Here is a 22,493-nt window from a genome sequence, read left to right as displayed (position 1 = left end):
CGGTTCCAGACTGACGCGCCTAGAACCGCACGGCCACACTGGCCGGCAGTAGTGGTTCAAGGCAGCTTCCACTATACACTGTATGGTGGCTTGCAGAGTGTGTATGTATGTGTAGATGATCTTAAACAGATAGAAAACGTCTGGACGTATTTAGACCAGGAGATGAAACGTAGAAATCACTGTCCCTACAATTTGGTAGCCCTGCAGGACCAGTCAGATGGATAAAACGTAATGTTTTCCTCGCCAAAGTGAGCTCATTATCAAGGACAGAAGTGGTGGTAAAGGTATTAGCAGGATAACTCCCATGGATGACTATTTTTTGTGAGTTTAGGTTAGTTGTAAATTACATAGTCACGGTCAAGTGCTGGTGTTGCCGATGTGATGCCTGTGTCTACAGAAGTGGTAAGACCATTACTTTTCTGCCGACCCTGTGTAACGGTGTTGTCGGTGTTGCAGAAGCGAAACCTGTGACTGTATGTGTATCGGCTCGTGACGCCGGGACGCCCCGTGTTGCAGGCGTGCCGTGCGCGCTGCTGGCGGCGGTGGGGCAGCCGCGCAACCTGCGCGCCTGCCTGTCGACGCTGTCGCTGCTGCTGGCGCTGTGCACCTCCTCCATCCTCAGCCTGGTCGCCGTCTCGCTCGACCGCTACTGGGCCATCCTGCACCCGCTCGTCTACTCCAGGCACATGCGCACGCGCACCTCGCTCAGTGAGTACGCACGCCACTCTTCAGTAATCCTATGTCACACACTTACAGCCGCTTCCATAACATTTTTGGTGCGTGGGTGCCTTTTCGTACCACACTTACCCACCATATCTTGGATACCACAAAAGAGGAAGCGGTATGGAATCGTGGTTGGTAGCAACAATTTATAATTAAGAGTGTTTATTGACATTACGCCTTTTAAGGAATTTGACAATTACAAATTGTGGACGAGCCACTATAGACAGGGCGTACAAACTTTGTGAACCTGTTTATTTATGTGGTGTGCGTACTGTAAGACCTTCGGTACACACACCATCAGATTATTTGACTTGTCGCTCTAACAAAGTAGGCGAGTGTCAGCAATATGTCTCGTGGTCTTATCGTGGCGTGTTTATCTTCTGCCCTTAGGTCAGACGATAGAAATGCCACTTGCACGCTTAGAGTAGCAGATTGACGGTGACCAACTGTAAACAGAACTTAATTAATTTTCACACACATTTATTAAAATAATAAAAAGCATATACACTCCTGGAAATTGAAATAAGAACACCGTGAATTCATTGTCCCAGGAAGGGGAAACTTTATTGACACATTCCTGGGGTCAGATACATCACATGATCACACTGACAGAACCACAGGCACATAGACACAGCCAACAGAGCATGCACAATGTCGGCACTAGTACAGTGTATATCCACCTTTCGCAGCAATGCAGGCTGCTATTCTCCCATGGAGACGATCGTAGAGATGCTGGATGTAGTCCTGTGGAACGGCTTGCCATGCCATTTTCACCTGGCGCCTCAGTTGGACCAGCGTTCGTGCTGGACGTGTAGACCGCGTGAGACGACGCTTCATCCAGTCCCAAACATGCTCAATGGGGGACAGATCCGGAGATCTTGCTGGCCAGGGTAGTTGACTTACACCTTCTAGAGCACGTTGGGTGGCACGGGATACATGCGGACGTGCATTGTCCTGTTGGAACAGCAAGTTCCCTTGCCGGTCTAGGAATGGTAGAACGATGGGTTCGATGACGGTTTGGATGTACCGTGCACTATTCAGTGTCCCCTCGACGATCACCAGTGGTGTACGGCCAGTGTAGGAGATCGCTCCCCACACCATGATGCCGGGTGTTGGCCCTGTGTGCCTCGGTCGTATGCAGTCCTGATTGTGGCGCTCACCTGCACGGCGCCAAACACGCATACGACCATCATTGGCACCAAGGCAGAAGCGACTCTCATCGCTGAAGACGACACATCTCCATTCGTCCCTCCATTCACGCCTGTCGCGACACCACTGGAGGCGGGCTGCACGATGTTGGGGCGTGAGCGGAAGACGGCCTAACGGTGTGCGGGACCGTAGCCCAGCTTCATGGAGACGGTTGCGAATGGTCCTCGCCGATACGACAGGAGCAACAGTGTCCCTAATTTGCTGGGAAGTGGCGGTGCGGTCCCCTACGGCACTGCGTAGGATCCTACGGTCTTGGCGTGCATCCGTGCGTCGCTGCGGTCCGGTCCCAAGTCGACGGGCACGTGCACCTTCCGCCGACCACTGGCGACAACATCGATGTACTGTGGAGACCTCACGCCCCACGTGTTGAGCAATTCGGCGGTATGTCCACCCGGCCTCCCGCATGCCCACTATACGCCCTCGCTCAAAGTCCGTCAACTGCACATACGGTTCACGTCCACGCTGTCGCGGCATGCTACCAGTGTTAAAGACTGCGATGGAGCTCCGTATGCCACGGCAAACTGGCTGACACTGACGGCGGCGGTGCACAAATGCTGCGCAGCTAGCGCCATTCGACGGCCAAGATCGCGGTTCCTGGTGTGTCCGCTGTGCCGTGCGTGTGATCATTGCTTGTACAGCCCTCTCGCAGTGTCCGGAGCAAGTATGGTGGGTCTGACACACCGGTGTCAATGTGTTCTTTTTTCCATTTCCAGGAGTGTATATTACGTAACTTGATTCTGGATGCTGTTTACAATTGACAATCTGAAGTTCCTTTGGTCTTGGTACGTTAATCTTATTCTCACATATCTCTGATACTTGACAAAGTGTCTATACATTTCTCTTCATGGCTATGTACAGGAATATGATAATCTTATTAGGTACAGACTAATGCAGACTGGTGCAGACAAAGGGAGAAACTAATCGGAGGTCTGTACACTCGTTATAATACCTCGCGCGTTCAGGTATCACTGCGCGAGTGTGATCCGCGAGGAGAAAAGGGTTCTACGTTAGCAGCAATCTCATTGGCTGCGTTACATATTAATACGCGGATCGGCGGAAGCAGAATTTGGTCCGTCTCTAAGAGAGCGTCATCTCGTAGTGCGGAGACGGACGAGCGCTGCGCCTGCGCTGTTGTGCTTAGCGGGGCGCGCTCTGGTGGGAAAGTTGTGTAGGCGCTGACTACGCGGAACTATGTACACAACAATTTAAAAGATGAGATTGAACATCTACGGTCAACTTTCGTGAAGAATGGCTATTCTAGCAAGGAGATCGAGCACTTCGCTCTAGGCAGAGAATCAGGAGTAACGACGAACAACAGTCGTCCAAGGGCGAAGTTTTTCTTTCGTTCATTAGTAAGGTCACAGATCGCATTGGGAAAGTTTTAGGCAAGTATGGGGTGGAAACTATTTTCAGACCCACCAGAAAATTAAAAGAATTTTTAAGGTCGGCAAAAGATGCACGACACCCTTTGGCTACACCGGGGGTATATAAAATTCCTTGTAGTTGTGGACAGGTTTACATCGGTACCACAAAGAGAAGTGTGAACACCCGTCTTGTTGAACATAAGAGGTTCAAAAATGGCTCTGAGCACTATGCGACTTAACTTCTGAGGTCATCAGTCGCCTAGAACTTAGAACTAATTAAACCTAACTAACCTAAGGACATCACACACATCCATGCCCGAGGCAGGATTCGAACCTGCGACCGTAGCGGTCGCTCGGCTCCACACTGTAGCGCCTAGAACCGCACGGCCACTCCGGCCGGCAACATAACAGGAAATGCCGCCTGGGTCACACGGATAAATCGGCCGTAGCGGAACATGTTTACCAGGAAGGTGATCATGAAATAAAACTCAGCGAGACGAGCGTCATATCAAAAACCTCGCATTATTATGCAACGTTGTATAGAGAGGCTATCGAGATTGATAAACATCGTAATAATTTTAACAGGAAAGACGAAGGTGTTAAATTGGATAAAATTTGGATGTCAGCGTTGCACCGAAAGCGTGACGATCAATTACTTTCAATCGAGAATGTTGGCATTACCAGAGACAATCTCATAGCCGACGCCACGTGATCGACAGTGGCGCCCTCTGTACTGCCTATATAATCAGCGCTTCCTCGAGTTCTCTTCGCAATTCGCCGCTTTACCTCCGAGGATGTCTCCCGCAGTCGGAGACGAAACGTCAGGAGAAAGTTTTATACTTCGACCATGGACTATCAGCCCTGAAGTTTGAAGTGAAGACAATACCGGCCGTGAAAGCTTACATTGTATGACCACTATATAAACTTTGCGAATACACTTAGAAACCCAACGTACTCATACTCAAATAAACAGTCCCGTAAGAGAAGGTTATAAAAAACTTTGTGCCAGGCGTTTATAGAAAACTTAAGCATAGCAATTATCAATTACTTCACATAGCCACTTTATCACACTTCTTAAGGGGGCTAGGACGTGAAACGGGCCGACTTGGAGCAGGAGAGGCACCACAGGACATTTTAATTTGCACTGTCTATACTTTTACAAAAAATGGTTTAAATGGCTCTGAGCACTATGGGACTTTACACCTATGGTCATCAGTCCCCTAGAACTTAGAACTACTTAAACCTAACTAACCTAAGGACATCACACAACACCCAGTCATCACGAGGCAGAGAAAATCCCTGACCCCGCCGGGAATCGAACCCGGGAAACAGGGCGCGGGAAGCGAGAACGCTACCGCACGATCACGAGCTGCGGACATACTTTTACAAATAAATTCATTAAACTTTGTTAGCATGACCAGGAAGGATTCAGAATTCACACTCATAGGAGTGGATGTTCAAAAACCTAACAAAACAATTTTTTTACATGTGTAATTTCATCATTTTTTCACTTGTATTGGCTGCATTTGTTGCCGTAGGTACACTTTTCTTCATAAGTAAGAGAGATTCTTCGATGAATTTTGCACAGCATATAAACCATACTTGCAGGTGTATGAAACTCTAGAATTTCCCAAATCTGTTAAAAACTGTGGTAAAAATTGAGACAATTAACTATAAAATTCGAGTTTTCTCTAAACACGAAGTTTAAAATGTAACAGCCCATTCATTTTTTCATAGATTGAAGAAATTTTAGAGTTTCATACACCTGTAAGTATGGCTTGTAAGCTGCGCAAAATTAATCGAAGAATCTCTCTTACTTATGAAGAAAAGTGTACCTATAGCAACAAATGCAGCCAACAGTAAGTGAAAAAAAATCATGAAATTTCACATGGAAAAAAAATTATTTTGTCATGTTCTTGAACTTTCACTGCTATGAGTGTGAATCCTGAATCCTTGCTGGTCATTCTGGCAAATTTTTATGAATTTATTTGTAAAAGTACAGACAGTGCAAATTAAAATGTCCTGTGGTGCCTCTCCTGTACGAAGTCGGCCCGTTTGACGTCCTACCCCCCTTAAAACCATTTATTACATTAAGATGGCCACACTTAACATTCTTCACTGAAATACCCTTACAAACTTACTACTTCAATCCGTTAAAGAAGCACCTGTTAAAAGGTTAATTACAAACTTAACGTTGCCAGGCACTAACGCCCCTTGCTTTATTTTCCCTTACTAAGAAAACAGAATTACTGACAAACTTCAGAAATTCAAACTCACAAATAGGATTTCCCTCAAAATACGAGTACATATAATGAAAACAGGTACCAATGAAGGGTGACTTAATGACACTTCAACACTAGTGCCGAGCTAAGATCCAATTACATAACATGATAGTACCACTTACATAAAAAACTACAGCAGAAACACTGATCTTTAAAAATGAATGTTCACGACGAGTTCAGACGAGTTAATAAAAGACTGCTAGAAAGAGCTGCGCAAGGAACTCAGCAGATGCTATGCAATTTAAAGTTAGGCAGTTGCCAGTCGCCAATATTTAAGGAAACAGGCTCGTATAAGAACAGGTTACATGCAATATATATTTATGTATCTACCAGCTTAACCCGCCTTGGCGGAAGGAAGATAAATACTAAACTTTGGAAGGCGGTATGTGAACAACTCCCGGTAGTGGCCAGGTTCTTAAATACTGCTAGGCCTAGACCTCGGGTGACATTTCACTCCCCACCAAGGCGCTGGCACAATCAAAGGTTTTTGCACGAATCACAAAGACATTCCAATAACTAACATAGAAACACTCGGCAGACCCTTTGACTCGATATATGGGTAAGCGTGCAAAGGAACACGTTACACTACTGACAAATTTGCAACTTTGACCTTAAGCATTTGACCCACGAATAACTGTATTAATAGGGTGCAGGCTTTGAAAACGTCAACATAAAATCATTTGATGCAAGAAACACAGAGCATTAGTAAAACTTCTGAGAAAACTTTCAAATAACGGCCACCATTTAACTACGCCAACTGAACTGTTCCACACCATCTTAAAGTTCGACTATGAAAGTCTCACCATAATAATAAAATTTAAATGCCTCTGAGTGCCTCGGTCAACAAAACACAATTACGACCACTTACTTCATATCAAGTACACAACGCGAAGGAGCGGGTTCCACAGTTTCACCGCTTCACTTTAAATTTTGTTCCGAACGAATCACAGAATTTGTATCTCCAAGCTGCCCATGTCGCCAAAACGCCCGACCTATTTCTCACCGCAACATATAACGGTCCTCCGGCTCGTTCGGCAGCCTTTGACACTCGTCTCCCAGCGAATGCCTCGAGATCTCGACGGCTACTCCTCGATAGGCTAACAACCCAATCCCTTCACCCGCCTGGAGGGACTGGGACCGACCGACCGTCGCGTCGTCCCCAGACAATGCTGTAAGGAGGGACGTGGGATCAGCACACTGCTGTCCCACTTGGAGGTTAGCAGACCTAGTGCTGCTCCTAGTCGTTCAAGTAGATGCTCAGTTGTCATCACGAGGCTTAGTCCACCCTGTTCCAATCCTTCCACCAAGGAAAAAAATCCTTGACAGTACTGCGGATCGAATCCGGGTTCCCCATATGTCAGTAATCCGTGCTGACTACTCAGTTCTGGGGGTGGACGGGGGACCTCCGTAAGACATTTAAAAATAAATCTGAATCTAGCGATCGAGGAAATACGGCCTGTTTTATTTTAAAATAAGTAACACATGGACATTCTATAACAGAACTTCACAAGCCAAGATCGCTTAAAAACAATCTTACTGGATGCTGTCATCATAGGATTTCACGATCTATAATTTTTGCAACATATTGCAAAAAATTTTAACGTATAACACCCTATGATGAGAGCGTAGCTCTGTCGAAATCAGTCATTCCTTTAAAGTGCTTTCTTAGCAATCTTGGCTTGTGAAGTTTTCTTCGGTAGCCATACATTGCAGGTAGCCCCCAGACTGACGATGTCAGGAATGCATAAAGAAATAAACTGCCGAATCTTATTCCAGTGCTAAATATTAAATTAACAGACAATAAATTTCCATTTAAGGTAATTCCTGAGATCATTGAAAGCTGAAACGTCCCCTTAGAACAATTTATACAAGACTGTGCTTAAACTGACACACAATATTTTTTAGCGCAACGCAATCTGACTTTCAGAAATCCCTACAAAGGAATGGCCCTAACTAACATTAACCTGTACCTTTCACAAATCACTTACCTCACCAAAAATCTTCGTTACTCGAACTACTGCAATACAGCGAGCGCCACTACTGCCAGCTAAATAAAAGATTCAAACTACGGAAGTCACTAACTACTGATAGGGATAGTTAGCAAATGAAAGATTTTAATAGAGAACAAACAATGTATTTACCTTAATAGTCATAATATATATAGCAGTTCATAATATCCAGTATAACAAATTTCAAAACTCCGCCATCTCACTCCCCACATCCACCACTGCTGGCGGCTCACCTCCAACTGCGCAACGCTACGCGCTGTTCATATCCAGCTGCCGCTGCCCAACACTACAATGGCAGACAACAATGCAAACTAGCCACAGATTGCACACAGCACAGCCAGTGATTTTCATACAGAGCGCTACGTGGCGTTACCAATAAGAAAACATAAACAGCCTACTTACATAGCCCCCATGCTCCCCACAAAAAATTTTACAAATTGTTTTGGGCAGTGGCCAATAATGTCAAAATTCGGAAGGATGAACATCAAATGACAGGCATAGATAACAACTTACAAATGCTCCACCTGACTGACGAAGGGTAAAGAGTGAACTTACTTTAAGAAACTGAAATTTATTCTCACAGATGTGCATCCACAAAAGATATCCCAAACGGGCAAGTAGAACTTTTTCTAACGAATTTTCATATTTTTCCTGTCAGCCATACACTAAGTACAGTTGTGACAAAACAAATCCTATATGAGCCCACCCAATGCAAATAACAATTCTGCACCAAGTAAGTCAGTTGTTCTGCCTTTTGTTGTTTCTAAATGTAACTCCAACAGTGAGTAAAATATGTAAAAATTAATTCTTTTATATAATATGTACTGTATTATTTTATAATTATCGATGTATTTTAATTAACCAGTCACTACTGTGTTCATTAAATAACCATACAAGCAGTCAGCACATTCATGCCAAGCAATTACAGTTTTTTAGTCATATAGAAGTGGGCTTTCAGAACCTGGAAGTAAAATATGACTTTGACCATAGATATAATTTTACGATGCAAAAAAAAAGACGTAAGTCGCCAACACGGCGGATACTGCATTATCTTCGTGCAAAATACAAGTAAAGAAGGTCTCGTATGTGTCAATCTAATGTTGTTAACAACCATTTCTTTATATTTGTACGTGGCAAGCACTTCGAATTTATTTCTCTGTTCAAATAGCAATCCGAACAGCCACGTGCAGATATAGCGCAAAAAATCGCTAGTACTTCCAACCGTTGGGACTGGAAATGATGGGCTTTCTAAGCTAAGGTGGGCCACTGGTTGTAGGCGGGGACAGAGTTGGTATGTATGACGGCATTTCAGACCCTTTGGTGTGTCATCTGATGCACTGTGCTGGGTGTTAATCATTGTTGCAGGTGTCTACATGTCCTTTACTTCGTAAGGGCGTACTCGCACTACTTTACCCACTGTGTATCGCCCTGAATGCTGGTTCCTGGATTCACGGGGCTGTAGGTCCAGGAGATGGAGGAGCATTTACAGTTTTCTCCACTGGAGGAGCTTGGCCACACGGGCCATAAGTTGTCCCTCACTGTCATCGTTCCTATGTGCTAATACTGCACTGAGGCCCTATGGAGAGGCATCTACAACCAGAACAAGTGGACGTGACGGTGAAAATGGTATAAGGCAGTGTTGAGCGCAATATACGCCTCAACTGTGTGGAGGCGCTCTCACGGGCTGCCGTCTGCCTGTACTGAACACTTTTCTTCAACTGGTTCAGTTGTTGCATGATATGTGCTGCTTGTGAGAGGAACTTTGAACAACAATTGACAACTGACTTTTCCCAAAAAACTTTGCATGCCCTGCAACTTTCGGGGTCGGGATAGAAAGTCAGTCAGTTGCTTGGATCCCTTCTTTGTTTAGCAAGCGCACAAAGTGTTCCACTTGCTCTTAGGAAAACTGGCATATATCTAAGCGGCACTTCAGCGCCACGTCACGAAATTTAGTAAATAAAGTGAAAAGGTTCGCAAGTGTTCCTTTCGCGTAGCACCCGCAACATTTAGGTCGTGTAGATAGTTAGTGCAACTTGCACTATTTCAAGCGGGTGCAGACATCGTTAACAGTTCATCTACCTCAGGAAGATTGTAGGAGCGGAAGAGATCGCAAAAGCCAAGCGCTTCCATTTATATAACATGAAGGAAGTGGCGATAACCACGATGTTTTGCGACTCCTCATCCAGCAGTATATACAAATATACGTCGGAAAGATGTACCGGGTGATCAAAACGTCAGTATAAATTTGAAAACTGAACAAATCACGGAATAATGTAGATAGAGAGGTACAAATTGACACACATGCTTGGCATGACATGGGGTTTTATTAGAACCAAAAAAATACAAACGTTCAAAAAATGTCATTTGATCAGAATAGCAATAATTAGCATAACAAAGTAAGACAAAGCAAAGATGATGTTCTTTACAGGAAATGCTCAATATGTCCACCATCATTGCTCAACAATAGCTGTAGATGAGGAATAATGTTGTGAACAGCACTGTAAAGCATGTCCGGCGTTATGGTGAGGCATTGGCGTCGGATGTTGTCTTTCAGTATCCCTAGAGATGTCGGTCGATCACAATACATTTGCGACTTCAGGTAACCCCAAAGCCAATAATCGCACGGACTGAGGTCTGGGGACTTGGGAGGCCAAACATGACGAAAGTGGCGGCTGAGCACACGATAATCACCAAACGACGCCCGCAAGAGATCTTTCACGTGTCTAGCAATATGGGTTGGAGCACCATCCGGCATAAACATCGTACGTTCCAGCAGGTGTTTGTCAGCCACGCTAGGGATGATGCGATTCTGTAACATGATTGTCATGCGCAGTCACTGACGTTTTGCTGTCCAGCGCCATCTGCTGGACATTTTGTGAACTTTTTTGTTCTAATAAAACCCCATGTCATTCCAAGTATGTTTGTCAATTTTTACCTCTCTATCTACATTATTGCGTGGTTTATTAAGTTTTCAAATTTATACTGACTTTTTGATCACCCGGTATATTAGAAAAATGTTCTCCTTCTTCTCAAGCTTTTGTTGGGAGGTTTTCTGGGTGTGGTATAGACTTGTGCCTTGACATTTATTGCTGATTTAAAAATTCTGCATAGCCGGAGGGAGCCATTGGGTTTCTTGATGACTACCAGGGGCGGGGCCCAAGCGCTTGTGTTAACTGGTTCAGTCACGCCAGCCAGCCTCATGGAGGTGGTAGAGTTCCTGCTCAGCGGATGTCCGTAAGGAGACGCACTCAGCAGAAACGGGGCACTACGTCTGGTCGCAATGAGGTACAAGCCTGGTAATCTGTGGCCCACCCCAAGCTAAGTTCGGATATACAACACAGACGCCAATATGAAACACAGGTCATCCAGCTGCCATCATCAGATCCTTTATAATTACTTGTACATCAATCGTTACTTATAGATTCATTTGGAGTCTGATAAGGCCTGTAATAAGTTGGATGTAACACCGAAATATTTCTTCACCTAGAAGAATTTAATTCTTTTAGTCTGCTAAATTAAGTGTATTGTTTGTTTAAATAACCTCAGTGATGTCCTATACTACACTTTTGGTCAATATGTTCTTGTCTGACACGCAGATCACATGAATGAACACAGCACCATCACTTCAAACTTTCAACTACAGTTATTTACAATCCAAAGATAACTGCTGAGATAAAACGCTCTAACACAGTAAATACGCTAAAAACATAGGCTTTTTTATGTGGTAGGTATAGTTAACACATAAATGCCTACCAAACAAATAGTTACACGAAATCTGCTATAGCCACCCACATTAAGAACAATCGCTACCCATTCCAGGATATCGCGAATGGTCTTCATGTATTACCTAAAATGAAGAAATGAGTTTATGTGAAGTTTTAGACATTTTCATCCCTGGCTCAGTAGGTAGTAACGAGTTGCTAAATGACAGGTTGGAAAAGAAAAAGAAATCCAATGTGGAATGCTTGTTTCATTAATATTTCAGAGACCAACTTAATTTAATAATACTGTATAACATGTGCCATGACATAAATACGATCATGCAAAGAAGTTTGTGTTCTTTGTGTAAGTGGTATTTTACCAATTGAAAAGAGTTTTATCTTAGCAGAAAAGAATCTTTAAAATGGGAACAACGGTAAAGTGATGGTGAAGTGTTTATCTTAATATTGTGTGTCAGACCAGGATATATTCGCCACAAATGTAAGTCATCACTGCGATTATTTATATATTCAATGCACTTAATAGTGCACATTAAAATAATTAAGTCCTTCAGCACAGGGGCAAATTTCGGTGCATAACATCACTGGTACACCCAAAAAGTGAACCTTATCGCACTCCAAAGGAATCTGAGTAAAAATTAATATACATGTAACTGTCAAGCAACTGATGATAGCAGTATGATTCTGGAACTGATCGAAGCTGAATAATTATTTTATAAATTTACTTTTGATAAAACATATCTAAATTATTTTCAAAATTTAATCTGAGTGCTCACAGCGGCGTTTGTTTTGCTGTAAGTATGGACGCTTATAACTAAACAGATCGCTTTCAGATATTTTATTCACGTTACTGCGACAAATGCAATTCAGGCGCCAGTAGGTGTATAATTACTTAATGTGAAACGTCCCCTTAGAACAATTTATACAAGACTGTGCTTAAACTGACACACAATGTTTTTAGCGCAATGCAATCTGACTATCAAAGATCCCTGCAAAAGAATGGCCCTGAGTAACTTTAACCTATACCTTTCACAAATCACTTACCTCACAAAAATCTTCGTTACTCGAACTACTGCAATACAGCGAGCGCCACTATTGCCAGCTAAATAAAAGATTCAAACTACAGAAGGCACTAACTACTGATAGGGATAGTTAGCAAATGAAAGGTATTAATAGAGAACAAACAATGTATTTACCTTGGCAATAGTGGCGCTCGCTGTATTGCAGTAGTTCGAGTAACGAAGATTTTTGTGAGGTAAGTGATTTGTGAATGGTATAGGTTAAAGTTACTCAGGGCCATTCTTTTGCAGGGATCTTTGATAGTCAGATTGCGTTGCGCTAAAAACATTGTGTGTCAGTTTAAGCACAGTCTTGTATAAATTGTTCTAAGGGGACGTTTCATAAGTTAGTAGAAATTCTCTCAACTCTCGTAGAAAGACGCTTGTCGTAATCAGGTGTGCAGATGTAAAAATATTTCTCGTCATTTCATTAGGAATTTCAGTAAATATCATAAATTACGAGCTCCACAGTATGCTTTCAACGGAAATGTCAATAGCGAGGATAATGGCCACCCTTTTTTTTTCTACCTGTGCTTCCGGAAAGGCACACCCTAATGGCTTGTTCTCCAGGTGTCTGACACAGCTGTGTGCCGACGACGCACGTGCAGGTGGTCACTTAACTTTCTTACGGAAATATTTACAACAGCAGTTTCCGCTACAGTGACAGTCTCATATAAAAATTTCACAGGTCCAGAATTTACGTTGCAAATGTGTAGAAACAAAATCCTATGAATATAACAGTGTCCAAAAAAATTTTTGCCGGCATTGTGATACATTCACGCATTTACACACATTTCATAACTCTTAAAGTACGATTCTTGGTTTCCAACATCCTTTTTCACAAGTCAAGAGTCCCTAACTTTTATTCATTATTCATATACATATAAACACGTAATCACATTCCTCATATATGGTAGCATCATCTTATTGACATAAATATACCTCAACAGCATAATACACATCGTCGTCGTAAAAATAACATCATAATACCTCAGTCAAATCTCAAAAAGGTCGTAGCTTTCTGCAATAATTTCAAACCATAAAAAATATTCTCTGCTCATTTCAATAGTGTCATCTGCATTATCCGCAAGACTCTTCAATGGTGATTGTGCACCTGCACAGTCACAACAGATGGCTGCTGGCCATCTCTACAAGGACTGCAGTGGGTCTGCATCTTTGATGACTCACCAATACCATTATTTCTACAAGGACTACTGTGGGTCTGCACCTCTGGTGGCCCACCAATACTCTCTACCAGGACTGCAGTGGGTCTGCTCTGTGATGACCTACCTACCAATATTCTTCAAAACTTCGAATGACTGTGCTGTGGGTTTGCTCTGTTGTGGCCCATTACCTGTCAGCATGTCAAGAGTCAGCACTGTCTTTCAGTTGGAAGGACAACACTACTTCTTCAAGACTGCATGGAAATCCACTACTTCTGTGTGCATTGTCTTTTACTGCTCAGACTTTGAAAAAAAAAAAACACTGAAATTTTACTGTGATGAACAATGTGGACTGTCTTTATGGGCTGTGAGAAAATTTTAGCTTTTGACCAACATTGTATCAATAAGTGTGTGCATTTGATTTCTTGGTTATTGTAATTATGAAAAATTTTATCAAATCATTATTGGCCACTGCCCAAAAATATTTTGTAAAATTTTTTGTGGGGAGCATGGGGGCTATGTAAGTAGGCTGTTTATGTGTTCTTATTGGCAACGTTACGTAGCGCTCTGTATGAAAATCACTGGCTGTGCTGTGTGCAGTCTGTGGCTAGTTTGCATTGTTGTCTGCCACTGTAGTGTTGGGCAGCGGCAGCTGGATGTGAACAGCGCGTAGCGTTGCGCAGTTGGAGGTGAGCCGCCAGCAGTGGTGGATGTGAGGAGAGAGATGGCGGAGTTTTGTAATTTGTCATGAACTGCTATATATATTATGACTATTAAGGTAAATACATTGTTTGTTCTCTATTAATATATTTCATTTGCTAACTATCCCTATCAGTAGTTAGTGCCTTCTGTAGTTTGAATCTTTTATTTAGCTGGCAATAGTGGCGCTCGCTGTATTGCAGTAGTTCGAGTAACGAAGATTTTTGTGAGGTAAGTGATTTGTGAAAGGTATAGGTTAAAGTTACTCAGGGCCATTCTTTTGCAGGGATCTTTGATAGTCAGATTGCGTTGCGCTAAAAACATTGTGTTTCAGTTTAAGCACAGTCTTGTATAAATTGTTCTAAGGGGACGTTTCAAATGGAGCTCTTAATCAGTCGCCCAATACATCAAAACGAAAAAAAGCAGACGCTACTGAGACTTACGGAACTAAACTGGTTAATTTAATTCGCAGCTATGGGAGGTTTATTATGACATGAAGCCCACTATTATTATTTCTTAACACGTGTCTTACGAATCTCTGCAGTTAACTGAGATTTCATGCATCTCAGCACACCTTTGTATTAGACTTAATATCTCGTCGGAGGTATTCCATTTTAGCTTATGTTGGACTGCAAATACAACTTTCTGCTCAAACCTTTGGAAGAGACAGGTACGCTGAAGCAAAGTGTCAACACCGCCGACAATCTGTCGCTGGCCTCACCCGTGTGCGTTACTACCAGTAAAAATATGAGGGGTATTTTGGCTGTAGCCGTTACCTGCGTTTGATTAGCCTATTGAAGTCACTCGTCAGTACCATTCATTTGCACTTGGCACCTCTCTAATGAAGTATTCAACGCAGCGCAAAGTGAAGAGCCGAACAAAATGCTCTAAGCGTATCAAAATGTTCACATCTTTATTCGATTTACTCTCGGTGTAGCTTCAGTTTCAAAGTCGCGGTACTCTATGAGCGATCAGTTAAATGAGTTCTGTTGCCAAGTATTGGGTGTAACAAAAATAATCATCCGATTTTTAAAAAAATCATAACTATTATGTTACTTGAGGTATGTGCGTGAACAACGTAGTGCTGTTGTACGTGATTCCCGCTAGGTAGCAGCAATTCAGTTACATTAAAAATAGTGTCGGGACAACAGAAAGCGTTTTGTGTTCTACGTTTTGCGCAGTGCAGGTCAATAATAACTGTGATTTTCGTACTAGGTATGGTGTGGATCCTCCTACAGCACAGAACATTAGACTATGGCATGAACAATTCCGAGAAACGGTTTGTTCGTGTAAAGGCAAATTGTTGGGCCGTCCCCGAGAGTCTGACACAGATGTCGACTTCATCCACCACTGTTACAGGAAGCACACATGCTTGAGAACTTTCTTTTCTCACAGTTGGAGACTGATTCAAACTACTTCATTTACTAACGGGATAGGGCACTGCCACACTGGCATCTGGAAGTGCGGGGATATTTAAATCAAAGGATTACTGAATGTTTATGTGCGTCCGTTACCAACAACAAAGAATGAACTGAGATACCGCATAACAGCAGCTGTGGAAGCTGTAACTCAAGACATGCTCGCTGCAGTCTCGAAACAATTTGATTGCGGCATTGACATATGCCGTGAATCTCAAGGGAGGCCTATTGAACACCTATGGAAAGGTATGAAAAAAAAACTTCTTGAGCTTCCCGTCCATAAAAAAAAACAAAAAAGAACTGATTGTGTATGTTTATTAGTTTCAGAAATACAGATGTGCCAAATCAGATGATTGTTTTTGATACATCAGTTTAATAAGCCACAGCTGCAAAATACTAACACGAATTCTTTACAGACGAATGGAAAAACTAGTAGAATCCGACCTCGGGAAGATCAGTTTGGATTCCGTACAAATACTGGAACACTTGAGGCAATACTGACCTTACGACTTATCTTAGAAGAAAGATTAAGGAAAGGCAAACCTACGTTTCTAGCATTTGTAGACTTAGAGAAAGCTTTTGACAATGTTGACTGGAATACTCTCTTTCAAATTCTAGAGGTGGCAGGGGTAAAATACAGGGAGCGAAAGGCTATTTACAATTTGTGCAGAAACCAGCTGGCAGTTATAAGAGTCGAGGGACACGAAAGGGAAGCAGTGGTTGGGAAGGGAGTAAGACAGGGTTGTAGCCTCTCCCCGATGTTATTCAATCTGTATATTGAGCAAGCAGTAAAGGAAACAAAAGAAAACTTCGGAGTAAGTATTAAAATCCATGGAGAAGAAATAAAAACTTTGTAATTCTGTCAGAGACAGCAAAGGACTTAGAAGAGCAGTTGAACGGAATGGATGGTGTCTTGAAGGAAGGATATAAGATGAACATCAACAAAAGCAAAACGAGGATAATGGAATGTAGTCGAATTAAGTCGTGTGATGTTGAGGGTATTATATTAGGAAATGAGGCACTTAAAGTAGTAAAGGAGTTTTGCTATTTGGGGAGCAAAATAACTGATGATGGTCGAAGTAGAGAGAATATAAAATGTAGACTGGCAATGGCAAGGAAAGCTTTTCTGAAGAAGAGAAATTTGTTAACATCGAGTATAGATTTAAGTGTCAGGAAGCCATTTCTGAAAGTATTTGTATGGAGTGTAGCCATGTATGGAAGTGAAACATGGACGGTAAATAGTTTGGACAAGAAGAGAATAGAAGCTTTCGAAATGTGGTGCTACAGAAGAATGCTGAAGTTTAGATGGGTAGATCACATAACTAATGAGGAAGTATTGAATAGGATTGGGGAGAAGAGAAGTTTGTGGCACAACTTGACCAGAAGAAGGGATCGGTTGGTAGGACATGTTCTGAGGCATCAAGGGATCACCAATTTAGTATTGGAAGGCAGCGTGGAGGGTAAAAATCGTAGGGGGAGACCAAGAGATGAATACACTAAGCAGATTCAGAAGGATGTAGGTTGCAGTAGGTACTGGGAGATGAAGAAGCTTGCACAGGATAGAGTAGCATGGACAGCTGCATCAAACCAGCCTCAGGACTGAAGACCACAACAACAACAACGTATAATCACTGAAGATATATTATCTCGCTATTAATTTCTTTGACTGTGAAGTCATTTATCCCACTCAGTCAAGGCGACAAGTCTGCGTCCAGCGTGTCTTGAATTATTGCGGGAAAAAATTCACATGCCGCCTGCCCCACTACGTCCACCCTTAGATGGCGTCCTTGCTCATCTCTATATCTTTAAAACTGGACGCAGTGAAATATGTCAAATTTAAATCGTCAAGTGTAGCATACACTATAATTTCTGCTGAAGTGTGCACCTTACGTCACGACGAACCCCTTCTGCATACTTCGGTAGTGCGAAAGAATAAGCTTCAGGATTGTGATATCGACACCCCGTGACATTTGAGATATAATGCAGATGTATCGCAACATGGTCATGTATCTGCAGCGGATGACGATATCAATGCCTACTGGATCCGAATATGGTACTGTTAGTGATCTAAATAAAGACTGGAGAATGGTTATAGCAACTTATCATTTTAAATAACATTTTAATCCTTTTCTTGTTTTGAGTATCGAGACCCATAGATCGGAGTCGTGCTTTATTCATCATACTATGAAGCCATCAACATTTAATATCAATCAGTAGCGGACATTCAAACGGTTTGTAGTGAACAAGACCCATAATCCGTTAAAGGAGCGTCGAAAATTATAGAAAAATATTGCTGAATTGCTGATTCCTACGTCTGGTGCAACAAAAATTCCGTAAACAGATTTGTGGCTTTCTTTTTGCGTTTAACATTACAAAATTAGTACACGTGTTATTTATAGTACACTTTGAGAATGTTTGTAAAGTATCTTCTTGGATATATGTAACAAAATTCGGTCACGTCTTGACAAGTGTCACATCACACTTCCTTCTATGTTCGGTAACATGTCTGCTTCGAATAGAAATGACATTGTGTGTTGCTTAACGCTTCTGATAAAGCTTGTTTTGCCGTCGCGGAACGCAAGCATCGGGAAAATCGTATTTGAAATGCTGTTCTGTCGAATGAACTTAGATTAATTGAGAAACACACTTACAGCAAGAATTTTTAAGTAACACCGAGAGCTGTTGCTAAAACAGACCTTTCTCTGGCACCAGTTTCGCTCGACATAATGATCACCAAGCAACGGAAGAGTGTTACAGTGGCCTATATGGAATCACATGCGTTTATGCGTCTGAGTAATGTAGGCTGATTCTTGCTGAGAAGAAAACAGCAACCAGCCACTTTTTATAATGCTATTCGCTCGCATAAATTGCACCGTTACCGGTTCCGAACAGGCAGGTTCATCATCAGACGGTTGCTCGCATTAAAATACGAATTTGTTGTTGTTGTTGTTGTTTGTGCCTTAACGTCAACAATCGTCTTCTGATTAACCTGTCGGTTAGCAACCGGTAAGGGCACTATTTATGCGATTAAATAGCATTATAAAAAGTGGATGGTTGCTGTTTTCTTCTCAGAAAGAATCAGCTTCTATTTTATTCACAGCCACGATCTCAAAATGTCAGTTTTCGACATCATATCATATACGATTTGTACACTGCCCGTTTCTACATCCCTTGCTTCAAGGAATATAGCAGTTTTCAAGCTATGTAACTACGACAGAAATGCAATGGTTGGACTCTAAAGGCGCTATTCTTGAAGACAGTGTTCAAACTCAATTGAACGATAAGTCAGAAATTTTCACACATACCCAGCTTCATAACTGCTTTGAGACAGAAGTCGTAGTGTGTCAAGCAGTTTAGCGGACGTACATGCACTGCGGCGCTTCGCTATACTGTACGCAGCGGGTGCGATGAATCAGGTTTCTTCTTGGTACTCGAGTGTGTTTGATAAATGGCATGCGTCGGCTCAAAATACAAATGAGTTTACTGTCATTAAGAAGGAAGCAAAAAGAGTTATACCTTTTTTTTCTCACCGGAACGATCGTGTTAAGTTTCAAAACATAGTAGTCAGTGGTAGTGTATAACAGACGACTCTGTGATCACGTCACGTTCTTTATAAGGCAGTGCAGTACTGCGAAATTCTCACTCTTACATCAGAGATGCCGGACAAGCTGAAATATGCACTATCTTTGGGAAAATTACGATGCAAATGACTGAATGAATTTCATACCAAAAACTTGTGTACGTGACGATATACAGATGAATGTCATTACAGAACTGTACTCTGGTAAGCCAAAGCATTAAGACCACCGCGGCGTTGGATGACTTCTGGTGACGTTGCGGGAACATGACGCTGTAACAAAAGTATGTAGGCTGGGAAGACACGGATGTGGGATCACTCTAGCGAAGATACGGGCTGAAAATGGGGAAATCTGTTGAGATAAGCGACTATGCCAAAGCGCAGATCATTATTACGCAGAGACTGTGAATGAGAATTTCGAAAACGGTGAAGCTGGTCGAATGTTCACGTGTTCCTATTGTGAGCGTCTACGGAAAGAAACAGAAGGACAGTGAAACTACCACTAGGTACCAAACGGTTGGACGTCCACGACTTGTCACAGAATGTGGGGTCAGAGGCTTGATCTGTGGCATCTCTGCCGAAAGAGCAGAATGCGGTGCAGGTACAAGTGCTTCGGAGCACATCGTTCATCGTACATTGTTGAACATGCAACTCCGCGGCGGACCACACCTACGTGTTCACATACTGACACAACGACATCGTCAATTACCATTGCAGTGGGCGCGTCACCATCGGGATTCGACCGTAGATGAATACATACACTCCTGGAAATTGAAATAAGAACACCGTGAATTCATTGTCCCAGGAAGGGGAAACTTTATTGACACATTCCTGGGGTCAGATACATCACATGATCACACTGACAGAACCACAGGCACATAGACACAGGCAACAGAGCATGCACAATGTCGGCACTAGTACAGTGTATATCCACCTTCGCAGCAATGCAGGCTGCTATTCTCCCATGGAGACGATCGTAGAAATGCTGGATGTAGTCCTGTGGAACGGCTTGCCATGCCATTTCCACCTGGCGCCTCAGTTGGACCAGCGTTCGTGCTGGACGTGCAGACCGCGTGAGACGACGCTTGATCCAGTCCCAAACATGCTCAATGGGGGACAGATCCGGAGATCTTGCTGGCCAGGGTAGTTGACTTACACCTTCTAGAGCACGTTGGGTGGCACGGGATACATGCGGACGTGCATTGTCCTGTTGGAACAGCAAGTTCCCTTGCCGGTCTAGGAATGGTAGAACGATGGGTTCGATGACGGTTTGGATGTACCGTGCACTATTCAGTGTCCCCTCGACGATCACCAGTGGTGTACGGCCAGTGTAGGAGATCGCTCCCCACACCATGATGCCGGGTGTTGGCCCTGTGTGCCTCGGTCGTATGCAGTCCTGATTGTGGCGCTCACCTGCACGGCACCAAACACGCATACGACCATCATTGGCACCAAGGCAGAAGCGACTCTCATCGCTGAAGACGACACGTCTCCATTCGTCCCTCCATTCACGCCTGTCGCGACACCACTGGAGGCGGGCTGCACGATGTTGGGGCGTGAGCGGAAGACGGCCTAACGGTGTGCGGGACCGTAGCCCAGCTTCATGGAGACGGTTGCGAATGGTCCTCGCCGATACCCCAGGAGCAACAGTGTCCCTAATTTGCTGGGAAGTGGCGGTGCGGTTCCCTACGGCACTGCGTAGGATCCTACGGTCTTGGCGTGCATCCGTGCGTCGCTGCGGTCCGGTCCCAGGTCGACGGGCACGTGCACCTTCCGCCGACCACTGGCGACAACATCGATGTACTGTGGAGACCTCACGCCCCACGTGTTGAGCAATTCGGCGGTACGTCCACCCGGCCTCCCGCATGCCCACTATACGCCCTCGCTCAAAGTCCGTCAACTGCACATACGGTTCACGTCCACGCTGTCGCGGCATGCTACCAGTGTTGAAGACTGCGATGGAGCTCCGTATGCCACGGCAAACTGGCTGACACTGACGGCGGCGGTGCACAAATGCTGCGCAGCTAGCGCCATTCGACGGCCAACACCGCGGTTCCTGGTGTGTCCGCTGTGCCGTGCGTGTGATCATTGCTTGTACAGCCCTCTCGCAGTGTCCGGAGCAAGTATGGTGGGTCTGACACACCGGTGTCAATGTGTCCTTTTTTCCATTTCCAGGAGTGTATGTGTCGGTTTTTCGCGTGAATCACACGTCTCCACAAACGCCGTCATCGAGGTGAACGGCAACTCGAAACGTGGAGCGTACCACAGATGCAGGCTGGTGGGAGCAGTATAATGCTATAGGCGACATTCCCCTACGCTTTCAAGGGACCTGTGGTAGTAATCGAAGACACGCTGACAGCTGTGAACCACCTGCATTCCTTCATCCTTGTTGTCTCCCCTGACGACGATGTCCTCTTTCAGCAATATAATTATCCATGTCTCGGAGCCACAACCGAGCTACAAAGGCTTGAGGAGCGTTGTAGTGAACTCACATTGATGTCTCGGTGACCAAATTCGTCTGTTGTAAATCCTGTGGAACCCATTTGGATTGCTATCGGGTGTCATCACCGCGTACGCAAATCAGCAGCCCGATATTTACGTGAATTACATGACCTGTATGTAGACACCTAATACCACATACCTCAACAAACCTATAAACAAACTGTCGGATCCCTGATGCGTAGAATCAGTGGTGGATTTCGTTCCAAAGGCGAACAAACAAGCTATTGAGCAAGTAGTCATATTGTTTTGGCTCATCAGTGTACTTGATCTCTCGCTGAAAGAATTCTGTATCAACGAGGGTTGGAACTTTAATAATGGCAACTATTTATTTACAGCTCGTACAAAATAGATACATATTTCAAAGTTTTACTGACCTTCAAAGTAGTCACCAGCATTGTGTATAACCGGTTGCCAGCGATGTGGAACTCGTAGGATACTCTTAGCAGTGGCAGTTGTGTTGACAGTTCGAGCGGCGCGGTCTATTGACCGACGAATTTGTAGCAGTTCTGGAGTGCCGTGACGTGTTTCCTTCAGTTTAGAAATCGAGTTGAACTCACGACGGCTGAAGTCAGGGGAGTGCAGTAGGTATTATAGCACTTAGCAGCCTCATCAGTCAAACAAATCAGTAACAGCTTGCACTGTACGTGCTTGAGCATTGCCCTGGAAAATGATGGTCAGGTCCTGCACAAAGTGTCATCACTTCTGCCTCTAAGCTGGTCTTAGGTTGTGTTCCAAAAATGTACACATTTAAGTGCCTGGCAGAGGGTTCA

The 22,493-nt window shown here is 43.7% G+C and overlaps 1 protein-coding gene across 1 annotated transcript in view; it reads left to right on the top strand.

Annotated features, from left to right (window-relative positions):
* Positions 1-308: 308 nt before the first annotated feature.
* Positions 309-22,493, top strand: part of LOC126092449 (adenosine receptor A1) — a 438,228-nt gene continuing 416,043 nt past the window's right edge. Inside the window, exons 1-2 of the mRNA XM_049908088.1 lie at positions 309-321; positions 517-708. Coding sequence (XP_049764045.1) covers positions 309-321; positions 517-708 — 205 coding nt within the window. The remainder of the gene's footprint in view (positions 322-516; positions 709-22,493) is intronic.

The sequence above is a fragment of the Schistocerca cancellata genome, chromosome 1, assembly GCF_023864275.1.
Source record: "Schistocerca cancellata isolate TAMUIC-IGC-003103 chromosome 1, iqSchCanc2.1, whole genome shotgun sequence".
In the NCBI taxonomy this organism is placed as follows: Eukaryota; Metazoa; Arthropoda; class Insecta; order Orthoptera; family Acrididae; genus Schistocerca; species Schistocerca cancellata.
Note: the sequence above shows the minus strand (reverse complement) of the source record. Positions and strands in the feature narration are given on the sequence as shown.